Source organism: Hippoglossus hippoglossus, chromosome 14 (assembly GCF_009819705.1).
Source record: "Hippoglossus hippoglossus isolate fHipHip1 chromosome 14, fHipHip1.pri, whole genome shotgun sequence".
NCBI classification, from domain to species: domain Eukaryota; kingdom Metazoa; phylum Chordata; class Actinopteri; order Pleuronectiformes; family Pleuronectidae; genus Hippoglossus; species Hippoglossus hippoglossus.
Genome location: NC_047164.1, coordinates 19,515,972 through 19,539,041, shown reverse-complemented (window position 1 = coordinate 19,539,041; position 23,070 = coordinate 19,515,972). Strand labels below are relative to the sequence as shown.

At 43.1% G+C, this 23,070-nt stretch overlaps 1 protein-coding gene across 2 annotated transcripts in view; it reads left to right on the top strand.

The window, feature by feature from the left end:
• The first annotated feature begins 7,216 nt into the window (after nucleotides 1–7,216).
• Nucleotides 7,217–23,070, top strand: part of atp2a3 (ATPase sarcoplasmic/endoplasmic reticulum Ca2+ transporting 3) — a 47,426-nt gene continuing 31,572 nt past the window's right edge. The window contains exons 1-3 of one of the 2 annotated variants that reach the window (XM_034606173.1): nucleotides 7,217–7,620; nucleotides 19,853–19,870; nucleotides 20,171–20,253. In XM_034606173.1, coding sequence (XP_034462064.1) covers nucleotides 7,503–7,620; nucleotides 19,853–19,870; nucleotides 20,171–20,253 — 219 coding nt within the window. In that variant the 5' untranslated portion in view covers nucleotides 7,217–7,502. The remainder of the gene's footprint in view (nucleotides 7,621–19,852; nucleotides 19,871–20,170; nucleotides 20,254–23,070) is intronic. The other variant, XM_034606172.1, reaches the window with a different exon arrangement.

Here is a 23,070-nt window from a genome sequence, read left to right as displayed (position 1 = left end):
TTCATTGCTGAATATTTATACCGGCAGCTGTAATGTCACGTCAAAAGCCCAAAGTTCTGAAGCCGTTGCACTTGTTGACAGCGTCTCAGACTGGAGTTAATTGGTGTAGATGACCTGTCAAACCAGCAGCCTCAGGAGCAGATGGAGCAGAAGGAGCCTTCGGAGGTTGATCATCACCGCTATTAATAGCCGCAACGGGCGGGGGCCTCAGACGGGCGAGAAGAGCAAACGCTTCATGCAAAATTCAATCCATCACCAGGACAGGGATAACCCCGACATTTATTATTCAGTGTTGTCTTCGCTTTGCCTGAGGCGCAGTCGTTTTTTTTTGTGTTTGTGACCTGTTGTCTCCAGCATTTGTTCTGCTTCTTCATCCATGCTGTTTTATAAATTTGACAAGGAATTCAAAAGATAGGATGATATGGTGACTGTGATACACTTTGGGTTTATACTGCATGTTTTTGGTTCTGATTGATTCAAAATCAAGTGCGTTTCAATCTTAATGTACTTCATTTGTCATGAGCAGGATCAGTCCAAGGCTCCACATTACAAAATTTGATTAATTTGAGTTTGGCTTCAAACTAAAAGTCAGAGCTGCTCAGATTCATTGCTGGAATATTGATCACACGGTTTGCTCCCGCAGTTCATCAATTCTGTAACATCTTAAGTACTCAGGACAGGTTTCAGTGAAGGTGAGAAGATTTTAATAAGCATCATCTCAGGGTTGTCCAGAGACAGGATTTCAGATAAGAAAAACTTGAGACAAGTATTGAGTTAGCAGGCTCAGAGAGATGAGCACCTGCACTATTGATCCTTTAAAATAAATAATACAGAGCATAATGGGTCTATCAATAAATGTGATCGTTTTTCTTTTTTGGACTGAATTATTTTCCTCTTTTTGCTCTTTTTCATACATTCAAAAGAGTGTGGCATCTACAGTATATTAACTGACTATACATAGTCATATTAAGGTCTTGCTTTGCAGACAAAATGAAACTTCTGGCACAACATGTGTCTGTGTCCTCGGCCCAAGTCTGGCTCACACAACTCCACATCTGGGCTGATTCTGGCTGTTATCCTCCAGTGTTGGTGGACATCCAGAACGATTTTCTGTGTGTTTGCCAGAATGAGTCCAGGTATGGAAGCGTCTGACAGTCATGCTGTATGTGGCGGCGTACATGGGCCAAGGAAACAGGCATAAATGGAGCCAGAAGAAACACAAATACGTGGCCCGAGTACTGGGCAGAATCATTTTGGAGACCAATGAGCTGATTGTGAGCTGACTGAATTGTGGGTTGATCCCGCAGGAACCAATACAGGATGACTGTATGACTGTGATGTAATGTGATGTAGATGTCAGTCTCTTTGCTTTAAATGTCTAAAAATGTTTCTACAGCTTTACGGCAGAACATCTGTAAAGTCTACAAATACCAAACATGAGACTATGAAGGTGAAGCATTGTTTATTGGTTTTAGAAGGAGAATGTGCAAATGTGGATGATTTTTTTTTCTTTTTTATTAATCAATAATTTGTTTAGTCAAAGGAACCACCAACAAACAAACAGACAGGGGTGAAAACATAACCTCCTAGTCAGAGGTAATGGTATAAAGAGCAGAACTGTGTCATAATTCTCTGCTGGTTCATTACAAAATGTGACCCCTTTCACACTGTCTTGGTATATTGACATTTTGCACATTGTTATCATTAAAATATTATTAATACTTTGTCTTGATTATTCACGTGAAAACAGTAACAATAACAGTGAAAAGTATGTCAAAACTATTATATATTAATATATTAATTAATATATTAATATTAAATTTGATCATTCACATTTTAAATTTGAAACAGTCTCTCAGCACTGGGTGAAACAAACAGCTGACCTATATCACCTGTATGAATACTGGTGATAAGGTATGCGCATTCCCCTCCAGCATCTCATCTGCTTATATGTGACTGTACCATGTATTCAGACCTTCTGCCTATTAAACACACTCATCATCAGTGACTTGGTTAATTGCTTCATATGTGGCGATTGATTCCATGACAGACTGACTGATTGACAGGCTGAGCCCTGTCATCCCTCGGTGACTCATCCTGCCCCCAAATTATTAAATAGCTAATAGTCAGCCTGCCTGGACGTGGTGATGAGGAATGTGCGTGTGTGTGTGTGTGTGTGTGTGTGTGTGTGTGTGTGTGTGTGTGTGTGTGTGTGTGTGTGTGTGTGTGTGTGTGTGTGTGTGTGTGTGTGTGTGTGTGTGTGTGTGTGTGTGTGTGTGTGTGTGTGTGTGTGTGTGTGTGTGAGAGTGTGTGTGTGTGTGGAGCCTGGTTGGGGTATTCTGAATTATAATATTGGCTTTGAAGGGATTGAAAAATGAATAGTGACAAGTGTAGAAAATGGTTCATCAAAGGTTGTGGATCTTAATCACATCAAGAATAAATATCAACATCGATCAAGTCCAAAACAAAATAGTTTATTAACTCAAAAGACTTATGACCTTAAACCTAAATAACCTGAACATCCATGCATCTTGATTCGCATAAATAGATAAACTGTATATTCCTTCTGATGATTAAAAAAATCACCTTTTTAATACTGAATATTAAAGAAATTATGTTGTAAAAATGTTAGTATTAAGACTAAAAAGCAGACAGTTCTTCTCTCATATAAAAAGCATCCCTTCTGTCCCCGGGGCTGACAGGCTGGTGGAACCCTGCTGCACCAGACTGTGAAATGATGACTCTCTCACAGATGTGCATGAATGGGGAAGAGGCGATGGCGACGGCTGGGTGGGTTGATTTGCCACTTGGGTTTCTTGTCAAGTGCAGCTGCTCCAGACTGTTTTTTTGACTCACATCACATCTCCTTGATTCAAAGTCAATGGCAGCAGCAGCTGTTTGTCCCCAACGCTCCAGTCTTTTGTATAGTAGATGTCAATTCTAACAGACTCTGAAGAAAAATAATCGAAAAGGTGCCGGTTTATCTGTTTCAGAGTTAAATTCATAATGTTTTTTGTCAAATATAAAAACCTGACTTGAGGCTCAGCGGCACAGAATGGCAGGTCTCGATTTGGATAGTGCTCGTAGATTTATGATTCATCACGTGCGATGTGGAGGGAAATTTCTTTTTTTCTATGCTCTGGAGGCCACGGCTCATTTCCCTCATGCAAATGAAAAGCTGCAAGCGAAAGGGGAAGGCAAATGCTATTGGAAGGCCGACCGTGCTGTGTGGAAAATGTTGTGTGACTGGTCCTGAGGCTAGCACAGTCCCCCAGTGTGTGCTGCTGAGGGGAAGGAGGGAGCGAGTCAGAGAGGGGGGGTCAGGGTGGGGATTTCCTTTGCGTGAGAGCTTTGGCATCGAAGGGGTTCAAATTTTTTGTCTCTATGAGGTCTGGCGCAGAGGCTTTGACACACACTTGCAAGTCTACTTCAAAAATCAATAGTGCTGGTGACGAACGATAATCTCACTAACTGTGTGTGAGTGGGCAGCGAGCAGAGCGAGTGGGGCCTCTGAGTGAAGCCCGAGTGTCTGCAGTGGATCTGTGGATAGCTGCAGTGAGGTCTGGTTTTTAAAACAGAAATCTCTGGATCTAAATATCGACGCAGAGGCAAAGACAAAACCTCCAGAACAAGCGAGAAGGCACTTGTAGGCACTTAGCATCCAAGAACTTCATGTAGCCGGCGACCATCCTCCAGACAGCAGCTCTGGAAGTTGCATAAGCTCCAGATATAAATACCCTTTTTTTCTTCACCGTGAGAGAAGAGGCCAGCTGTGAGTGGGGACAGAATTGGAGCACCTTGTTCTTTTTATACTTTGTGCCCAACCAGGTCCCAGTCCAGCGCCTGTGGTCTCCAGCAGTAGACCCATTTCAGCATCTGCATACAGTGGGGAGATGGAGCTGCAGTAACCTTACACTCAGGATAACGTGATGACAGAGAAACGTGGAACACAGGTTTCCCTACTTGCACGTAATTGGCCCATTCCGCCGCAGTCGACGGGGAATGTGCAAATTCATTAAACTTCTGCCGTTGCATCAACAAACTGCTGGTTTCTCTCGTGCACGGCACCTCGAGATGGGCTCTACATGTATGAGACGTGAAGTCATGTTCTATAAACACTGGGGTGAGGTGAAGTCCCACAAAAAGCCAAGAAGAACAAAAAGAGAGAGTGGGATATCATTTAAACATTTCAACCAGGATGTCAGTTAGAGGGACAAAAATAATCTGATTTGATAGCAGATACAGATGGGCGGGGTTTATTTGTTTAGGTTACACATACTCTATATGTCCCATGAGGTCACTTGTTTCCCAGGAGGCTCAGGTCCCAGGGGGTGTTAGTCAATGATATGCAAAGTAACGTTTTTGTGTACTCTGAGTGTAGTGTTTGTTTCTGATGCTATGCGTGTGAGCTACTGGGTTATTGTAAGCGACAGGGAAAGATTACTTGGATGTGCTGCTGCTGCTGCTGTATGTGTGTGCGTATGTCTGGTTGAAATGAGTTGTCGGAATGGATCAAAGTGAGTGTGTCCGTCCACAATAAACCAGGAAAGTCACTTTGTGTATACATGTTGATGATTCAGTGATGTCATAAATTACTGATCCATAAAATTGAATAACTTTTTCAGTCACCGCACAGGATTTGGACCTTGTGGTGACTTTGTTTATTACAAAACATGTCACAAAGAGTGATCACACAAACACTCATCATGTCGTTTATGCCGTTTTAAATAACCCACTTGAGAACCTTGAGTTGAATATGAGAGCGTGAAGTATTAACTGTGTTTTTCTTTTGTTAAATTACAATTCCTTAATACAACTTTGAGATAATTAATAAAAAAATGAATATCCACATTTATCTGACAGCAGTAGTTCCAGATGAAGATTTACATTTAAAGCATTTTTTTTCTAGGACGCCTCGTCCTCTGTCATGCTCCACCAAGGACATTTTCCCCTCGGAAGTTCTCACATGGCTTAAATGATATAAAGACCTTGTTTCCTCCTCTGTCAATCATCTCATGTCCTCTCACATCTGGGACCCTTCAGAGGGGTTCAACCCCTACATTGGGGAACACAGGCCTAAACTACTGAACTGCATATAAAGTAGTTCAAACATTTGAAAATGGGTCACAGTACATACATTCATGCATTAATTTTAATAATCAAATGATATGATGTCTGGTAATACATCATCACATGGGCCGTTATACTCCAGTTTGAGTTGATTCATATAGATACTTTGTGCACATTTAGCTGATAATGCTGTTATTGTACTTGCTTTAAGGAAAATGTTGAATTGTAATGGGAGTATTTTCATATTGTTGAATTAGCTCTTTCACTTCTTGTTCAGGTTTCTAATAGACCATTAAATATTAATTTCACCGATAAGTGACTAATTCATAGCTGTTTCAAGTAAATGATAATTACAAAACTACAGTACATAATTCCTATTTTTCTTCTACGTGTTACATTTTGATAACAGTATAACCTGTAATCCCAACAATTGCATCCTGGGCTTTAATGTATATTTTATATGGGGAAGTCCTGTTTTGTTGAATGTTTTATTCCATTTTACTGTCGAACTGGACTGGCAAGAATCCCATCCACAGCTGTTGTATTCAGCCATTATGGTCCTGAGGTGTCTGAGGCTGTTTCTCAACACGTAGACAGACAGAGAGAGAGAGAGAGAGAGAGAGAGAGAGAGAGAGAGAGAGAGAGAGAGAGAGAGAGAGAGAGAGAGAGAGAGAGATCATTTCTAAGTCTCCTCAGGAAAGAACAGTCTGGCGAGACTGCAAGGACAAGGGACACAGCTGTTAGAGTTTGGGACGTCGTGTTAAGCTGCTATTGTCCAGCTCAGAACGTCCAGCTCCTTTCACTAGCCACAGACACCCCCATCATCACCCTGCATTGTGATTGTGTGAAAATGAATTTTGTTGTTTTTCATAGTATTGAACTGCTTCTTTCTTTTGTATGACAACTGTTTGAATGCATTTCTCTGCATGTAAAAGTGTTGTATCCTCTACATACAGTCAAACCAAACTCTGTTTTATTTAGATGTCATGTGCAGAAACTTCATATCCTTGCTTACTCTGCAACAAACCACACATTATAATCTCACAGTGGAAATTTACCTGGGGGGTAGAAGTTTAAAATTCGTTAGCCATATTGTTTGTCTGACTTGCATGCAGGTAGTTTCAGATCAACAGTAAAATGGCTCACTGACAATACATTTACATAACATTTGTGCAACTGGCCCCAGGGTGACACTTAGCAGTAGAGGTGGGGCAAAATATTGATATGGCAACATATCATCGTCCCAACTCATGAGATACGATAATCTATATACTGGCGCCAAATATTGATATTTAGTTTATTTATATATATATATACATACTTGACCTTTGCCAGTTTATAGTTTATAGTTTATGCCTATGTGGACAATGGTAGGTTTCAGTATGTTTGATATAAAGAGGCACTAAGATAAGACTTTATGCTTTTCTTTGGCGCATTCTTTCATCTCGGTTTGTGTCAAACTCTGTGAGTCGCAGTGAATAAATACACAAATCCTGCACTTTACCTCTTTATGGGCATTTTGTATTCTTCAGTTAGACAGATATCATGATGTATTGTTATATAACTGTCCATCAATTTATTGATTGCCGAAGAATCGCTGTATCATGATATTATCCTTATCTCGGGCCATGTATCATGTATCGTATGGTATGGTGAGCTACCCTGCAGAGAAATGTAAATGCTCAGAGAATATAAATTCTCTATACATTTTAAGGTCTTGACCTTATTATGCTATGATTTGGCCCCTAGAATTAAACTGAATGAAATACCTTTTATTATAATCCATTCTTCTTTTTGACATGGATTCTTTTTGTGAAGGACTTTGTAACCTTGTTTGGATAAGTGCTAAACAAACAAAGCTAAATACAGTATAAATACACGCAACAAGCTCTGTGAAACGTCTTCTCTCACAAGCAGCAGAAAACCATTCTCTGGGTCCTTGAGCAAGGCACGCTGTCCCCCTGTCAGCTCCAGGGGCTGGTGTGCGGTGTGGTGAAGCCGAGAAGCAGTTTCCCTGACAGCACCGACTCTGAGCTGCGTGTGTCCTGTTCTGAGATGTGTCAAGTGTTTGCATGAAGGCTCCGCTCAGGTACGCGCAGCCAATGGGAGCGCAGGAGGGAGTACCCGAGCGGCGGGGAGGCGCTCCGCACACAGAGCACACCTTCAGATGGAGGAGATGAAGTAGCAGCGGCAGCACTCGACCGACAGAGGAACAACAGCGTCTGTGCCGAGGATCTGGAGGTTTTTCTTCAGGGGGGACAGCAGGTGACACAGCGAACCGAGCGAGCCTCCGCCTCCTCAAGCGTCCGCACCGGTGGTGGAGACGTTTCACCTCCTTCTTCCCTCCAGCAACACCCCTCCGATTAGCACAATACATGCATTTTGATACTACCTGCCTCTAAATCTGATTGTCTAAGCCCTGGTGAGTCAAGATGGAAAATGCGCACACTAAATCGGCGACCGAAGTTTTAGACAACTTCGGCGTGAACGAGAACACGGGGCTGACTCTGGAGCAGGTCAAAGTCAGCGTGGAGAGATATGGACCGAACGGTGAGTAGTTTTATACGTTATTGTTATTATTATGTGTCCATCTCAGTTCCCAGCTGCAGCGTGTTGCAGCCTATTTCCATCCATGTGCCAGGAAGTCACACTGCTGCTGTTATATTTCAGGCCGCTCTTGTGCGTAAAACAGTATTCCCCGTGGCGCGCAGTCAGTGGCACATTCATTCATGCACACGCTCGTGTTGAAACCATTCCGCGCGTTGTACCGCGTGTTTAAGGAATACATTGACACAGAGACCGCTGGACAGGGAAGGTATCAATGCAAATAAACCATGATTGACTTTTTGTAACTAGGGTATCCGCAGAGGTCACCTCACGTCAGGTGTGGTTTGAGAGCACGCTGTGCGTAATTGCCTTAGAAAGCTTTATTCTTATCGAGGACTAACGTGCAGCCCTGCTTAACCAAGTATTGGCGCAAGTTGTGTGCGTGCGTGTCTGCGTGCGTGTGTGCGTGCGTGTGGAGAGACAGTGCACATCCCTGGCTGTCATGCAGGATCAGGAAATGCAGGCATGCTCAGGCTACTGCAGTGGAAGAAGATAAGGGGGGGGTGAATGTAATGAAACAGTAAATCTCGAGCAACCTGTTTTCACTTTCAACAGTTATGGTTATAACTCTCCAGTTCATATTACCAGACCTCAGAGGGAAGTGGATGTGTATGTGAGAGATAACGATCACACACGCACAAACTTGTGCTGTCAGAACAGCAACAGTGCGAGTGAAATTGCTGTTCATCAGGTGGGTTTCAGGTGAAGGTAGAGTTTGTCAGTGTGGACATGAGCCCCAGGCTGTAATCTTCTCTTACGTTCAGCTGGTGTTTGAGTTGTGTTTTCGTGTGGCGCTGGGACCTGACATCACCACACCTTCCCCAAGCTCCTGGCCTGTCATTTGCATGTGTGGCCAAGCTGTGGAGTAGAGCGGCACATTGTGCCAGTCAAACAGAAGCTCTTTTGTTGCAGCCAGCCACCCTACCCAGGGGCTTGTGATGACTTCATGGAAAAAAAGCAACGTCTTGCCACAGATAACATCTCTTTCGCTTTTAGCTGTGAACTTCCTGTCTCATGCGAGCAGTGTTAGAGATAAATGGAGGGAGGGAATACCCATTTTTCCTCCTTTTTTAGGGCTCCCTGCATAAAGGTTATCCACTCTGGCTGCTCCTAAACAGGCCCAAAAACAGGAGAAACCAGCATTAAATTTGGTTTGTTTCCTATTTTAGCACATGTCATAGTGGAGTGATGTATGGCTGCTTGACGGCTCCTTCCCCTCTGCACACAAACCGCAGAGTTTGTAGTTGACTGCAAGGACTCTGTGTGAGCCTCGGTGTTTTGTTCCAGTGAGAGTCTGTTCAAAGCTGTTTGCGGGTGGTATGATTACCTCGCTCCCTCTGACATGCATTCACCATGCTTCACTCGGCTATAATGGTTAGCAGGATCTGATTATCAGAGGGATCATTTACCTAAATCAACATGTCCACAGACAAAACGCGTCTGAGCTCAGTGCCGGTGTTTGTGTCGGCCTGGACATGAGAGCGCGAACACAGGAGGTGAAAATGACACCGTCCTCTGCCATTTCACCATTTTCACGCTCCGAGTGTCTGCAGGAGGAGGCACGCAGGGAGGATGGTGTGTCATGTTTGGCTCAGACATAACACTCCTCCGTGGGACCGGAGAGGTTTTATACACTCGATTTACCTCCGCATCTCTGGGGCGGATGAGGGAGTTTAACCGCCGTTGGTTTCCAGAAACGTCTGTGGACTGTCTGCTGGTCGTTAACAGTCCCATCAACCCCACCATCGGTACATGACGAGTGTGTGTCCTGCCTCATTACTTCTATAGACAACGCAGTTAAAAATGTGGTGGAACCACTTTGAGGTTCTGTGTTTTTGCCTGTTCATTTTCATGCCCTTTTCGTATTGAGTCAGCAGAGTGACTCAAGAAGTATAGATTCTTACTTTTGATCAAAGCACGTAGAATATTGTTTTCCAGTGCCGCACTGTAAGTAAAGACAGGCAGGCGGTGACTGGGTTTCCTGGCTTTTAGGTCGGCACTTTCATGTGCTCTGACAGACAAACCCCACTGACCAGCGTCAGAGTTTCTGATCCCCTTCTGAGATGTTGGAAAATTTGCTTAGCTTCCACATCTGGACGGTCTCCTCTGCGAAGTCTTTGCTGCAGAAAGGTGGCGACTGACCTTTTTTTAATCACAACTTCCATTTATGGTCAACCGACGGCAAACGTATTTGCAACTTCATTCACACTACAGGAATCTATCTAATTTACTTTTGAGAACTACAAGCACCGCAATTTTGCAGTTTAACGTGTTCATAGTGTGATGTAGTAGAGGAAGTCACAGGCCTCTCTCTCTCTTTCTCTTTCTCTTTCTCTCTTTCTCTCTTTCTCTCTTTCTCTCTTTCTCTCTTTTCTTCTTTTTCTTTTTTTCTCCCTCAGACACAAACACACTCACATGCTCTGTGTGTGTGTGTGGGTGCACAAAGAATGTTTGTGCTGTTACAGCTTGCGGTGCGTGATTGTTTTCGGTGCCCTCACAACCCCATTTTCAAAGGTAGAGTGTGTTCATTTTTGAAAGTAAAAGGCCATATTATCCCCATGAGCAGTCATCTTGATTGGTTGGTGGTGAGCTGAAGACGCTTCAAAATTTGCTCAGGCGGTCTCTCGACACTCCCTGCAGGACAGGAGTACAATTGCGCAACATATTCAGGTTGAACAACCTCACAATGTATGTGATTGCACCATCCTGTTACAGTGTCTACTGTTAGAGACGTATGTTAACTTACAGCCAGAATAAGGTAGACAAGCTTTCAGCAGTGCCAACAGCAATATTCCAAACATCCACTGATGCAATAAAGACAAATCATCTTTTCATCTGTTAGGTACTCGGCTCTCAAGCGCCACTTTGCTTCTGCTGATTTCATTGATATGAGGTTATTTTTAAACTCCTGTTATTGATTCAGTTACAAAATGTGTGAATTTGTTCTCCCATTGTGGAGGTGCAACAACCCTCCGGCACCGACCAGGTGTTTGGTTTTCTGTCACTGATGTCCTTGGGTAATCATGCACGTTACGGCACTTTCCTCCCTCTGGTTCCTTCCACGAATAATAATTACAACTTCCTCTAGTGGGATCTCACTCACTCGGAGTGTTGTTTCTCTTCCTGTTCTGCAACTCCACATAAAGGCAGCCTCGACTTACTCGCTCCGGCGTTTGAAATACGAGAGGAGTTCTGCAGTTTCCTGCTCCTCCTTCACACAGACACACTCTTGATGGCACATTGCAGCACACCTTTACTGTCCCTTGTTTCTGAAAAGTGTCCAGTTAAGAGTTAAATATGTGGCACGAGTGTTGCAGTGACAGATACGTGGGCTGAGAAAGGACAATTAAGTTTAGCAGAATAGTCATTTGAGTCACTTCCCTGTTCTAGCGGGGCTCTGTGTGTGCCTGCCCCAGCTGCCTTCAAACCGAGCTGCGATCCTGTTCCAGCCTGTCACTTCTCTCCCACCTCTTTATTTGTCAGTCACCATCATGCTCTCATGGCGATGATGACGTTGGGGTCTAATGCACTGCTGCTGCCGTCTGCCGCCCGGACGCTCTGCCACAGCACAGCTCGGGCCACTGTGGACACATGCATGCAGAGGTGATTGTGTTTCAAGGAGCAGGCCGTGTGTACGCAGAGCATAGGATGCTCAGTTTACATGTGTCTTTAGTGGAGGTTCTTTGAAAGCATTCAGATAGAGATGAGCTGTTTGCTCAGTATAATGACTTGTATGTAAAATAACTCATTATCGTCTGGAAAAAACGAGTAAATACTAGAAAAGCCACGAGCTTGGATCAGATGGATAAACCTGTTTCCACTTCACAGGGACAGGTTTAGCAGAAAGAAAACAAGTACAACGGAAAGAACAGTGGAAATTATTACTTCATAGTAAATATCTACCTCCCCGACCAATAACGCCCAAGATTGTTTACATCCAAAATACTTAAATTTCAAATTTGATTCAGTATTTTTCACACAATTGTTAACAGTTCCCTCATTTTCCGTAATCCTTTTCAGAAACCTTGCTGGTGTCCGGCTCTTAATTTTTAACACATGTAATCAGATGCAGAGTGAGTGACACCTAAAAGCAACATGATGCAAGATTCACTCTGGCCTATACTCAGGCTCCCCCTATAGGCATCTTTTGGCCTCTTTTAGCGCCCGCCAACGGGTGATATATACTCCTATATTCACTCTCGGTCGGTTTCTTGTTTCGTCACTTTCTCTCTTCCTCTTTTCCTTCTGGATTCTGACATATAAAAACATACATTTAAAACCTCTTTAAAACCTTTCCAACGTTTTAAAATGTACCTACTTTAATTTGCCTCCATCGCTCCAGAGCTCAGGTCAGCAAAGTCGTACTGTAGCTTTTGATTGGACCAAAGTGTGGCACTGGTTTTCTAAAACCAGAATAAACCCTATAAATATCACAGATATTTCAGTTTGCTGTTTGGGGGATTGCTGACTTTTTTTCACAGCGTTCAGCTTCTTGGCTGGGTGGCGTGGTGCCTTCATCCTCACTGGCCTGTTTGGATGTTGAAAATGTTTTACTTTGCAGAGCTGTGACCTCGAAGAGGAAGCGGCGAGCCCTGACGAGATATCGGCTCTGTGCTAATCACCTCATGCATATCCTGCATGGTTGACAGGCCCTTTTCCTTCTCCTCTGTCTAACTGGCCGGTGGCGCTCATCATACAGTGTTGTGTTGTAAAATATAGAGCAAGTAGCTCTTTTTGTCGTGTTTCAGTTTTTATTTAAACATGTAAATAACATGCAACAAGAAGTAAACTTAATGTCTTACTTGTCTTAATGTCTTGTTATGCAAGTGTTTGATGAAGTATCCCAATTGGACTGACCAAAATGTGTTGATATCAAGAGGACATATTGAAGAACATGCTTTTTAGTAAGATCCAGTTTGGTACTTTTCATAAAAATCACATATAAAACATCAAATTAAAAGAGAAGGCAGAATAATGCTGCAGTTAAATTTTAGCATACTGCATATTGTGCAACATCGCAAGCAAAAAAAAGTCTCTCTTTTTCCCATTGTCAGAACAATCCACCAACCAATGGGCAGCTGTGGAGCAGAATCTCCTGCCATTTGTTTTAATAACTAATTCTCCTTTCCTGACGCGGTAGACTTTCAGAAAAGAGCCTCACATATGAATGATCTTTGTGCTGCTTTGACAGTTGGTGGTACATTTTACTGTGTCTCTAGCATGAAATAAATGAATAATCAGGAAATCCAACATAGCAGTACATAAAAAAATTACTTGTATTGAGCAAGGCATCTCATTCCCGTACACTACTGTTCTTTTTCCACCCGTGAAGGATAATATAATTTTCCCTTTACTGAAATGAAACCATGATTTGCTCTCTGTTGTACTCAGCAAAAGTTGATGTCATTTCAGCTTGGGAGTATGGATGTGATGGAAGGTTTTAAACTGTTGCTTGGTTGGAAAAATATTACTGCTAATTATACTTTGATCCAGACATAGATCCATATACCAGCAATTGGATGGATTGCCATTCCAGGTTGTAGAGTAATGGTCCCCAGAAGATGAATCCTAAAGACTTTGGAGATCTTGGTCCCTCTATTAGAGGAACCTATAAATCATTAACTGTAAAAAAAAAAAAACGCAACACCTTCTTGATGCAATGGAACAATATTTAATACAGACTTTTACGGCTCTCAGAGGATGAACCTCGCTGACTCGGGTGAGCCCCTACATATTCCTGTGGCATCATTATTGGGTTATTCTTTCTATTTTTTAGTGAGCTATTGCCTAAACTCATGAATGAAATAGTGTTCATACATTCATGTTTCCCTCAGAATTGTGAATTGCAAATTTCATGATCTCCTTTCATCTATTATTATCATTAAAATTCCAGTTTGCCCAGCACTTTGGATTGTGACCAAATACCTCAGCCTCGGTGCACTGTGCCAAACCGCGGATGCTGCCATGGTAACATGCCTAGCTAAGATGGTGATCATGTTTAACATGAAACATGAAAAAAAAACATCCTCATGTTGCTATTGTCCCTGTGAGCAACTACTGAAGTAGACCCTCACAGAGCTGCTAACATGGCTGTTTGATCAGTGTGTTTGAATAAAGCAGCTTTAATCCTGTGTGAGAGGCATCTGACTGCTGCTCTTCAGCCATTTTCAGTCAGGTTTCTGATACCAGCTGAAGAGAAGCTGCTGGTGTCTGCTCTGCGACCTTGTTTCATTATGCTGCATTGGTCAGTGTTACCACTTCTGCTCCTCTGCTCACTTCCTCCTCCTCAGGGTGGCTCCTCTGAGGTCGGCAGGACGGGTAAAGATAACTACTGACACTCACCCACTTGACATGGTTGTGTATGACTTCCTCAGAGAAGTAACACCCGCCACTGACATATGTAAATGAAGGAACCCTTGACTGTGCCAGTCTGCACACGTCCCCTCTGCAGACACCCTTCAGGGCCTTTTGTGTCAGAGATAATAAGGTTGGGTTGGGGAATGGGTTACATTTATATTTTACATTTGATATGGTTAATGCTTTCAGGCCTCAGTGGGAACATACATTAGGAAAGTGATGGGATATAGGAAGGTACTATGTTGTTATCATCATCATCATCATCATCATCATCAGTGATGAGTGGGAGCCTGGAGCTGGAGTCACTTACTGAAGCAGCACAACTGTGACTCCCTGCTCTCACCATTCCTATGCCGCCCTGCCATTGTTACCAGATGTACTATTATCACATTGTACGATAACTTCGCCCTCTGTTAAATCAAAAATGCCCAAATTCCCATGATGTACGATAATTTCATTAGTCAGTGTCAGGAGTTATGGTTGGTAGTAAAATGTGGATCTACGTGTGTGTGTATACGCATGCTCATTGTGATGATGTTAATGAATATGTGCCATGCGTCTGAGGCAATGTCTTTCCAGGCCATCGTAATTGACGGACACGCGAAGAACGAAGGAGACACAGGCAGTGATTCAGCGGTGGAGCTTGAACCATGTTTATTTCACGTGGTTAGTTTTGTTGGCAGTGTCAAATTCTTAATCGTCTAAATGTGTTTTTATGAAAGCGAGGATGCAGGGGGTGCTGAGTGGGCTGCAGCACTTCTTCTGGCAAGGAGTGTAGCTACAAGGGGGAAAAAAAGTTTACTTTGAAAGTTTAATTTCATTAATTTTACCGAACAACATTTTGAGAGTAGCATAGTAGCATTTTTACAAGATTTGATTTGATTTTTAGTACAGTCGGTGTGTTTTCTGTGTAGCCCGTCTGATAGTTTGACGCGCCTTCTGATGAAGACTAAGGGCCCAGTCACACACATGTGAATGCTTGAGTCGAGAACCTTTGCCTTCAGTTCTCTTCCAATCTGTGAGCGCGAGGAGGCTATTAAAACATTTGCTTCCTGTGACGAGGCAAATCGCAGCTTGGCTTTGAGTGGAGTTCAGCTTCGGTGAACTTTGACCCGCGATATTTGCATTCGTGGATGGATATGACGCTTGCAATGTAAGCCCCTGGTACGACACTTCAACATTTCTCATCTGGTGTGTCTGCTCACCTGCCTGCCAGCGCTCATGACAACTGTGTGTAAGACGCCCGCGGCTCGGGCCCGAAAGGAGCTTGTTCACTTCAGATGGTGGAGATTTTGATCTCTGCAGTCGGAGCGTGCTGCATCAAGGCCCTGCTGATTGCATAACAGTTATTCTTGGTAAATTTTGACAGGCCCTGGCACATTACCTCGTGAAAACGCTTGTTGGAAGGAGCCTCTGTGATCCACGTTGTCATGGTAACGGCTGAACCCTCCTCATGTTTGGAGTTTACTCAAGACAGCCTGAACTCTAGCTTGTTAACGCCGCCTATAACCACGCGCAGACGTGAGGCTCACTGGGGGCCCTAATAATGTGAGCGGTAGTTTGTTAATGGACTCCGTCAGACTGGGGCGGAGAAGAGGAGCTGGTGGTGAGAGCTCCTCCATCAGAGCAGGGCATTCGCTGCGGATCAATACCCGTCCAGTTTCCTGCTCCGCTTCCTGACTCTCCGGACTGAGAAAACCAGCCTCCTGCTGTTGTTGGCAACCGTCTCCAGGAAGTGTCTCCCCTCTGCTCGCTGGCTTCGCTGCTGCTCGTAAACAAGCTCTTTTATTCATTGTCTGCACTGGAGCGGCGAGGCGGGGAGGTACTGTGGGGACACAGTGAGCGAGGGGGGAGTGGTGGTGGCTGAAGTCAGTGCTCAGGAATGTGCCTGGGCAAGCCTCGGGTTGACACAGCCCAGATGACTGTGAGGGAATCCTTGGCAGAGGGAGGCAGGGGAACCCCGTTCAACACCTCCAGCTCTTTCCGTCCCTCCTTCGCTCTCTCTCTCTCTCTCTCTCTCTCCCTCTCCCTCTCTCTCTCTCTCTCTCTCTCTCTCTCTCTTTCCCCTTTCATTTGTCTTGTCCTCTCACTCAGTCTCTCTTTGTCTCCTGCCCCCGAGCTGCAGCCAGCCTGTCTGCCATAAAAAACATTACACAACTGAGGAGGCACAGTAATGGGGAAACAGGCTTATGTCAGACTGGTGGAGCATGGAAAACAGCAGAACCCACTTCTCCACATTTCTGCTGCCGCTGCTGGCAAAGTGCAGCCAAAAGTCCCTCGTGAGTTCAACTGTGTCCAAACTGAACTCTGAAAAGTCAGGCAGGTTTATCCAGGATGACTCATCAGCTATTATTACACTGGCTGAAGATGGTCATTCATGGAGCTGAGAGATGACCCCTGCACGAGGGTCAGCGGGGTTTGTTGCCTCAGGCTACATCCATGCTACTACGTTTTCCTTTTAAAATTTTTAAGCTGAAAGAATCTCTGCCCAAGCAAGTGGTTTTGCTCCGGATCAGTTTTAATCCCTGTCCATACTAACAGGCCTGAAAACGCATATCACGTGACCTCTCCCGCACACTGGACATTAACTCTGAATTTCAAATCCAGAGTTAAGAGACCAGGGTCAGCAACGCTTGTAATTGATGATCCATGTTGCGTTCTACACTGGTAGCCGAGGCTAATGCCAGTTGTTTTCTTCTGAAATGGGGTCACGTGATAGGAGCCTGGCGAATCAGCGAAGGCTTCGTCCTGACTGAAAAGATCCAATCAGGGTCTACGTCATCATTTTCAAACAGAAACACAAAACACAGCCCCTGGAGCTTGCAGACTAAAACAGGGCCAGCAGCGTTTCCAAACTTCTTCATCTTCCGAGCAGTGTGGACGGCAGGAGTGTCCGCAGCAGAGTTGATGCATTTTCAAATGAAAACATGGATGTATTCTTTGCAGTAGATCACATGCAGGTTTGACTGAAGGTACTGTATTATCAGTTCAAAGTTGGCTTTAATGCTTAATAGCCTGTTTGTGCAGCAACATTCCATTTCACTCCCCCTGGTTTTATTACCAACCAAATAAAGACAATGAAACCACCTGAAATGATCACACTTTTTCATATCCTGGGGTAAAAGAAACCTCCAGATCGCCTTTGCCGTCTCTTCACCAATGGAAAAACACATTTTACTCCCGAAGCCATGATGTGAAATCATTTCTCTTTCTTGCCAGCGGCATGTTTAACGGGAGTCCCTGCGAAGCTTTTTATTTTCGGAAGGATGCTGTGAGCTCATGTCCTGGGCCTTCCTCTGTCCAGTTTTATATTCGCGGTCTGGTCAAAACATTCAGAACACGAGGTTTCCACTGCTCGAAGGAGAACACTGCTGTCATTTAGGGTTACGGCCCACTGCCGGCTAAAAATAGCTGCTTTCCTCTCGTCATTCTGCAATGCATGCTGTAATTTAGGTTTCTGTCATGACTTAATGCAGCGTATAATGAGCATTTCTTACAAGACAGAAGTAAAAAATTGTTTTGTGTCAGAAACCCACTTTTCCAGACTTTGATAAGAAATGCGGCATATGGAGCATTTAATAAGCCGATCAGATGATATGAATTCATGAAGTTCTTCAGATGTGATGGATGTTGTTTGTTTCGTTGGACCGGTTTGATCCATAACTCATAACTGGACTTGATGAGAAGCTGACAAACGCAGTGACTAAGCGCGTCTGTGTCTCATTATTTTGACACTGATCAACAGTGCTCGTCGAGTGGAGTTTTTTTTTTGAATATGACTGATGTGTTTTCTGCTCACAACAGTGACTCCTGTGTGGTGTGGGTGTTGTGTTCTGGTGATCAACTCAGAGTGGTCTCGTGCTCTGCTCGTGTTAAAACGCGAAACAAACGCATCTTTTCTTTGTAAATGTTTTCTGAAAAATAACATGATGAGGTGAACAAAGAGAGAATTGGCAGTTTTAATCTCTGTTTCGTTTTTGTGAAACCGCTGCACAAAAGGTTAAGTGCAGAAAATCAGCCTCTGCTCTGACCTCTGAGACGGACAAATTAACTCTAGTGTATAGAGAGTGAAGCTGCAGTATGAATGTCAACGACCACCATAGGTCTGGTTTTTAGAAAAAGCATTTCATGGACAAGCTAAGAAAGGTGAGCTTTATTCTAAAAGTCATTTCAGACTAAGCTCCAGCTATTGATTTGTTTCATTGCCCCGTCTTTAAACTGTTATTCTTTCATTGAATTAAAAGTGAAGGAACATCGACTGAAAAGTCACCAAAGATCCCAGAGCCCACAATGGGGTCCCAGGGTTGTACGACTAACGGCTCAAACACAAATGCATTCAGGTTACTCTGATATGAAGAATTTGGAAATTACTCACATTTGAGAAGGTGGAAAAATATGACCTCTGTATTTCTATATATTTGTAGGTTTTTTTGGGGTCCTTTTTTTTGGCCTTTCTTTTGGATAAGACAGAGAGTTAGCTGTGAAGGGTAGAGAGAGAGAGAGTGGGGGAAGACATGCAGAAATAACCTCGATGGGGCAGCATAGTTTTCAATTTTCATTCTTATTTTTCCCCTTGCACTGCAATTGTTTTCTGGTGCTGCTCTATGAATTGTAAATTTCGAAAAATTGAGGATCAATAAGGTACAACTTATATTATCTTAAAAAGGATAAAAATATCTTTAAGTGCCAAATGTTATAGTTCTCATTATGCAGACTGGCCAATTTCAAAGTAATATACTACATTATACTGTTCCTTTCGGTAGCTTGGAAATGTCCCTCTAATAAAACACCATCATTTATTTGCTGAATATATATTTAGTATTATTTATCAGAATCTGAGGAGTAGGTGGGAACTTCATATTAAATGAGTGGAGTGAAAAATACAATATTTCCTCCTAAATTGTTGTGGTGTAAAGGTACACACAGTATAAAATGGAAATACTCAAAGTACAAGTACCTTAAATTATACCCAAGTATGAGCTTGAGTTTTGTAGGCCTACTTAGTTACTTTACACCAGGGCCAAGAATTGTATTCCTTATAGTCTTCAATGATGTTAAACATGTGTTTAGTCAAAACCAACTATTTAAATATGTCAACTTGGTCTTTGAGAAAATATTTTGTGACATGTAATCAGCCAAATGCTCACTTGATAAAATGAGTGCACATGTATAGAAAAAACGATTTGCTTTACAAAGAAATATGAATTGATCTGATAAAACTGAAGCTACTTTTGACAACTGCACTAAATTCCATAACACTGAAAACACAGTTTTTATTCACACATTTTAATAGCATTTGTGTGCAGACAGCTCACAGAGCAGAAGATGAGCAATCGCACCATATCAACAGCTTTGGTTATATTATGAAACAGTTTATTAATACAATATCTGTATTTCCAATGTATTGTGTCAGTCATTATACGGCTGAGTAGATTCTGGAGACTTGAAGCTGCATTAAAGGTGGAATTTAAAACACACTGAGTTTAGAATCACATAACGGATTATTTTCCTCTAATCATATTGTACCATTAGGTTTATTCATTCCAGTAGCAGTACGTGAGCAGACGATAACACTCAGCATCAAAAACAACAGTGTTGCTGTGCCGCCGTCTGAAATTTAATCATTGCATCTATGTGTGTGTGTGTGTGTGTGTGTGTGTGTGTGCGTGTGCGTGTGTCTCAATGTCAGACAGATTAATCAAATCTATTAACTTCTCTTTGACTTTCTCCACCAACCCCCATCCTTCTTCTCTCCCTCTCTCCTGCTCCGCCGCCAATTCGATTCCTTTACACCTGGCATGGCATGTGACATCCACAGAGCTCCCGGCTGAAGAAGGTAAATATTGATCTTTCCAGTGACCGGCAGTCCTCCTCCCTTTTACTACCTGGTTGTGTGTCTCGAGCCAGGATCTTTTCCTTTCTGTGGACTGAGGGCTAAACCTTAGGGAGTGTACACGGCTGCAGCTTTCCGCCCATGGACACACACCACTACTCCTCCGTAAACACAGGGATTGTCTTGTGAAGAAAGTCGATGTTATTAATCTCACAGATGCTTTAAGTGCACAGGCTAATTTTGTGTCCTTTTGTATTTGAAAACTGATGTAACATGATGGTCATTTGTCTTCGTATATTTCAGGCAAGTCCCTGTGGGAGCTGGTGGGGGAGCAGTTTGAAGACCTCCTGGTCAGGATCCTGCTGCTCGCCGCCTGCGTTTCCTTCGTAAGTACGACCCCAGCTAGTTAAAATGCCACTGGCTCCCACTGCATTGTTCCCATATTCAGATGTACCCCTGTGGGATTTGAGACCCAAATTGGACACTGGCCTGGCACCCAAATAAACTGCTCCATTAGCTTTAAGCAGCTTTATTCCCATATTAAAGCCTGTTCAAGTTAGCTGTCCCTTCTTTTTTTTTCATGTGGAAACTTGTGTATTACTGGCTTTTCCACCCAGTGTTGATATGGTTTCAGTGAGGGGAACAAGGCCAAGCACTTCAGCGAAATTGGAAACAAAGCTATCAATCAAAGCTCCTTCTGCTGAAGGGCCTCATACCGTGACCCAGCTTGCCCTCCGAGGGCGTAGAAGGTCGAACAGGGGGGGGGGAGTGGGGGAATCCTGACTGCATAATAACTTTTCCAGCAATTACAGCATGTCCCCGGTGTCTCTTGAGGGAAACGCTGTTGCTATTTCAGAGAGTAGGAAAATTGCTCTAAAAATGTATATGACACAATATATCGTTTCTGGCTGTTAGTGTAGAGGCTCGGAGTTCAGGCGTGGGCTGTAACTGCAGGACTTTGGAGTGCGGGCGGACTTTTCCTCATGTAAATCAGGCTTTCCTTGTTTATAGTGGAACACAGCTCCTGTTCCACTGCTGCACAGACCCCAATGCTTTACAATGTCATCATTGCTTGGAGTAGTTGCTGCTCAGTAACAACAACAAGGCTCCTCCTGACCTGCAGCTGTATTCATGAAACCTTCTAGTACAAGAGAGTTGGTCCTTGAAATTCTATGAAAACTTTCCTCTCAGTTAAAGATAAAAAATATGTAACAATTCTTAATTAAAATGTATATATATTTTGTTAACTCGTGTACTTCCATCATCCCAAATCTCTCCAACAATGTTCAAATGCAGAGAAATACCCAATTTTATTCAAGGTAACAGGATGTTTTAGTTTGGTCGCCTTTTAATTGCATCATATCTGCTTGACCCGAGGCTTTGTCCAGCTCTTCTGTAACTTCTGGGGAGGCGACGTATGACAAAGGGAAAAGTCATTGCTAGCAAGTTAGCCAGTCGGCTGTTTTTTCCTTCCACTGTTAGTATTAGTCACTGGAAATGGATCACGATTGTTAATTGTTGTTTGCTGCGTTACCTGAATAAAATACATAAATCCCCTCATTTATGACCACATTTTGCGAGTGAGTCATGTCAGGTAGGTTTTCATCGGCAATGGTGGTGGAGACAACAACTCCCATGATCCCATGCTGCTACATGACATCATCAAACAAGGTATTTTGATTTTGTTTCAATTTAGGGACCCCTAGTGGCCAAGGTTATTTAAGATCCTTGTAAAGACAAAAGCTATTCTCAAAGCATCTTAGCCTTTTAAAGCTGTTTTCAGACATGACCTGCGGGTAAAGTCAGGAGAATTGGGTCTGGAGTTTACCCAGAGTTTTCCTTTCACACATGCACAACGCAGTGGGAGGTTCTCTGCACAAGCAACAAATCCTCCGCATTATTCCGGTGAGAGGTAAGAACCGTCATCAACTCCCCCCCCCCCACTCGCTAGCGGTGAATCAATGTGAGAGCACACATCTCCTGAATTTCTAAGGAGGAACCGGCAGAGAAGGTCCGCAGATAATCCTGAGCTTCCCACTCGGACATTTGCGTTGAAACATGTTCCTCCGCTGGATAAGATATGGTGGAACTGCGGTTTTCAGTGCATGTCTGAAAGCAGCATTTTTAAGTAATTAGACATCACTTTGCCAGCACTTGTATGTTTGTGTCTGTAATGGAGTTTATACTAGATTGGTCATCTATCCGGTTGGGTTTTCTGGTCCTACATTGCGATTTGATTGTTCATTTGTTTGTGTCACAGTTACACGCCGCCCCAACACCACTACTTACCGTATATGCACTGGCGAGTAATCACAGTCTTGTCTGCAACTTTTAAAGTATGGCTTACAATTTATTCAACAGAACATTTTTCAGTTGATAGAACCAGTACCACATGTCTTAAAGCTAGGGTTGGTAATCCTGAAAAAGTTAGCAAGAGCAGGCTCCGCTTTGAATAAATGGATCTGATACGTCCCAGCCCCCTCCCATCAGATACGCCGACCAATGATTGGTCTTTATTGTTTTTGATTCCCCTGTCCATTCTATGGCCATTGTCACCAAGATATATTTTCTTATATCAACCATTCACAAGAGGGCATCACACCTATTCACGGGGTAAACCACCCCTACTAATGATTTACAACTCCCTGTTCCTTGCTTAGAGTTGCTCTGAGGATTTTCCTTCATCACTCCTAAACTCTGACTCCTTGTTATAATTTGTGAGTGTAATTTGGGGGAGTATGCCGAGAGTATTCCCAGAATGTTTGTGGTCCCCGATCTGACTTCAAAGTAAAAATATATCACACTCCAGAGCATTTCAGACAAATGTTCAGAGCTTGTCTGTTGATGAATTATATTCCCTTTGTCCTTTTTATAAGCTCGTCTATTTGCTCACTGTTTTGTAAGTCTCCAGTAGTGGCAGAAGCTGAGAGAGTTAGTCAAACCTCATTTGGATGTTAGTTTGAACATATTCAAATTGAGATGATTAGAATCTGCTGCCTTCTTTGCACGACACGAGTGAAGCTTGTTATCAGACACAACTGGTTAGGAGTTGGACTCTGTTACCAGATATATATGACAAATTTACATTTACAAATCACTAAAAATATAAATAATGTAACCATTTTATTGTAGTTGATCTATTTTCATTTTGCTGATGCAATAAGCCTTTAGTTATTTCTCTGGTAGGGTTTAATCAACAGAGT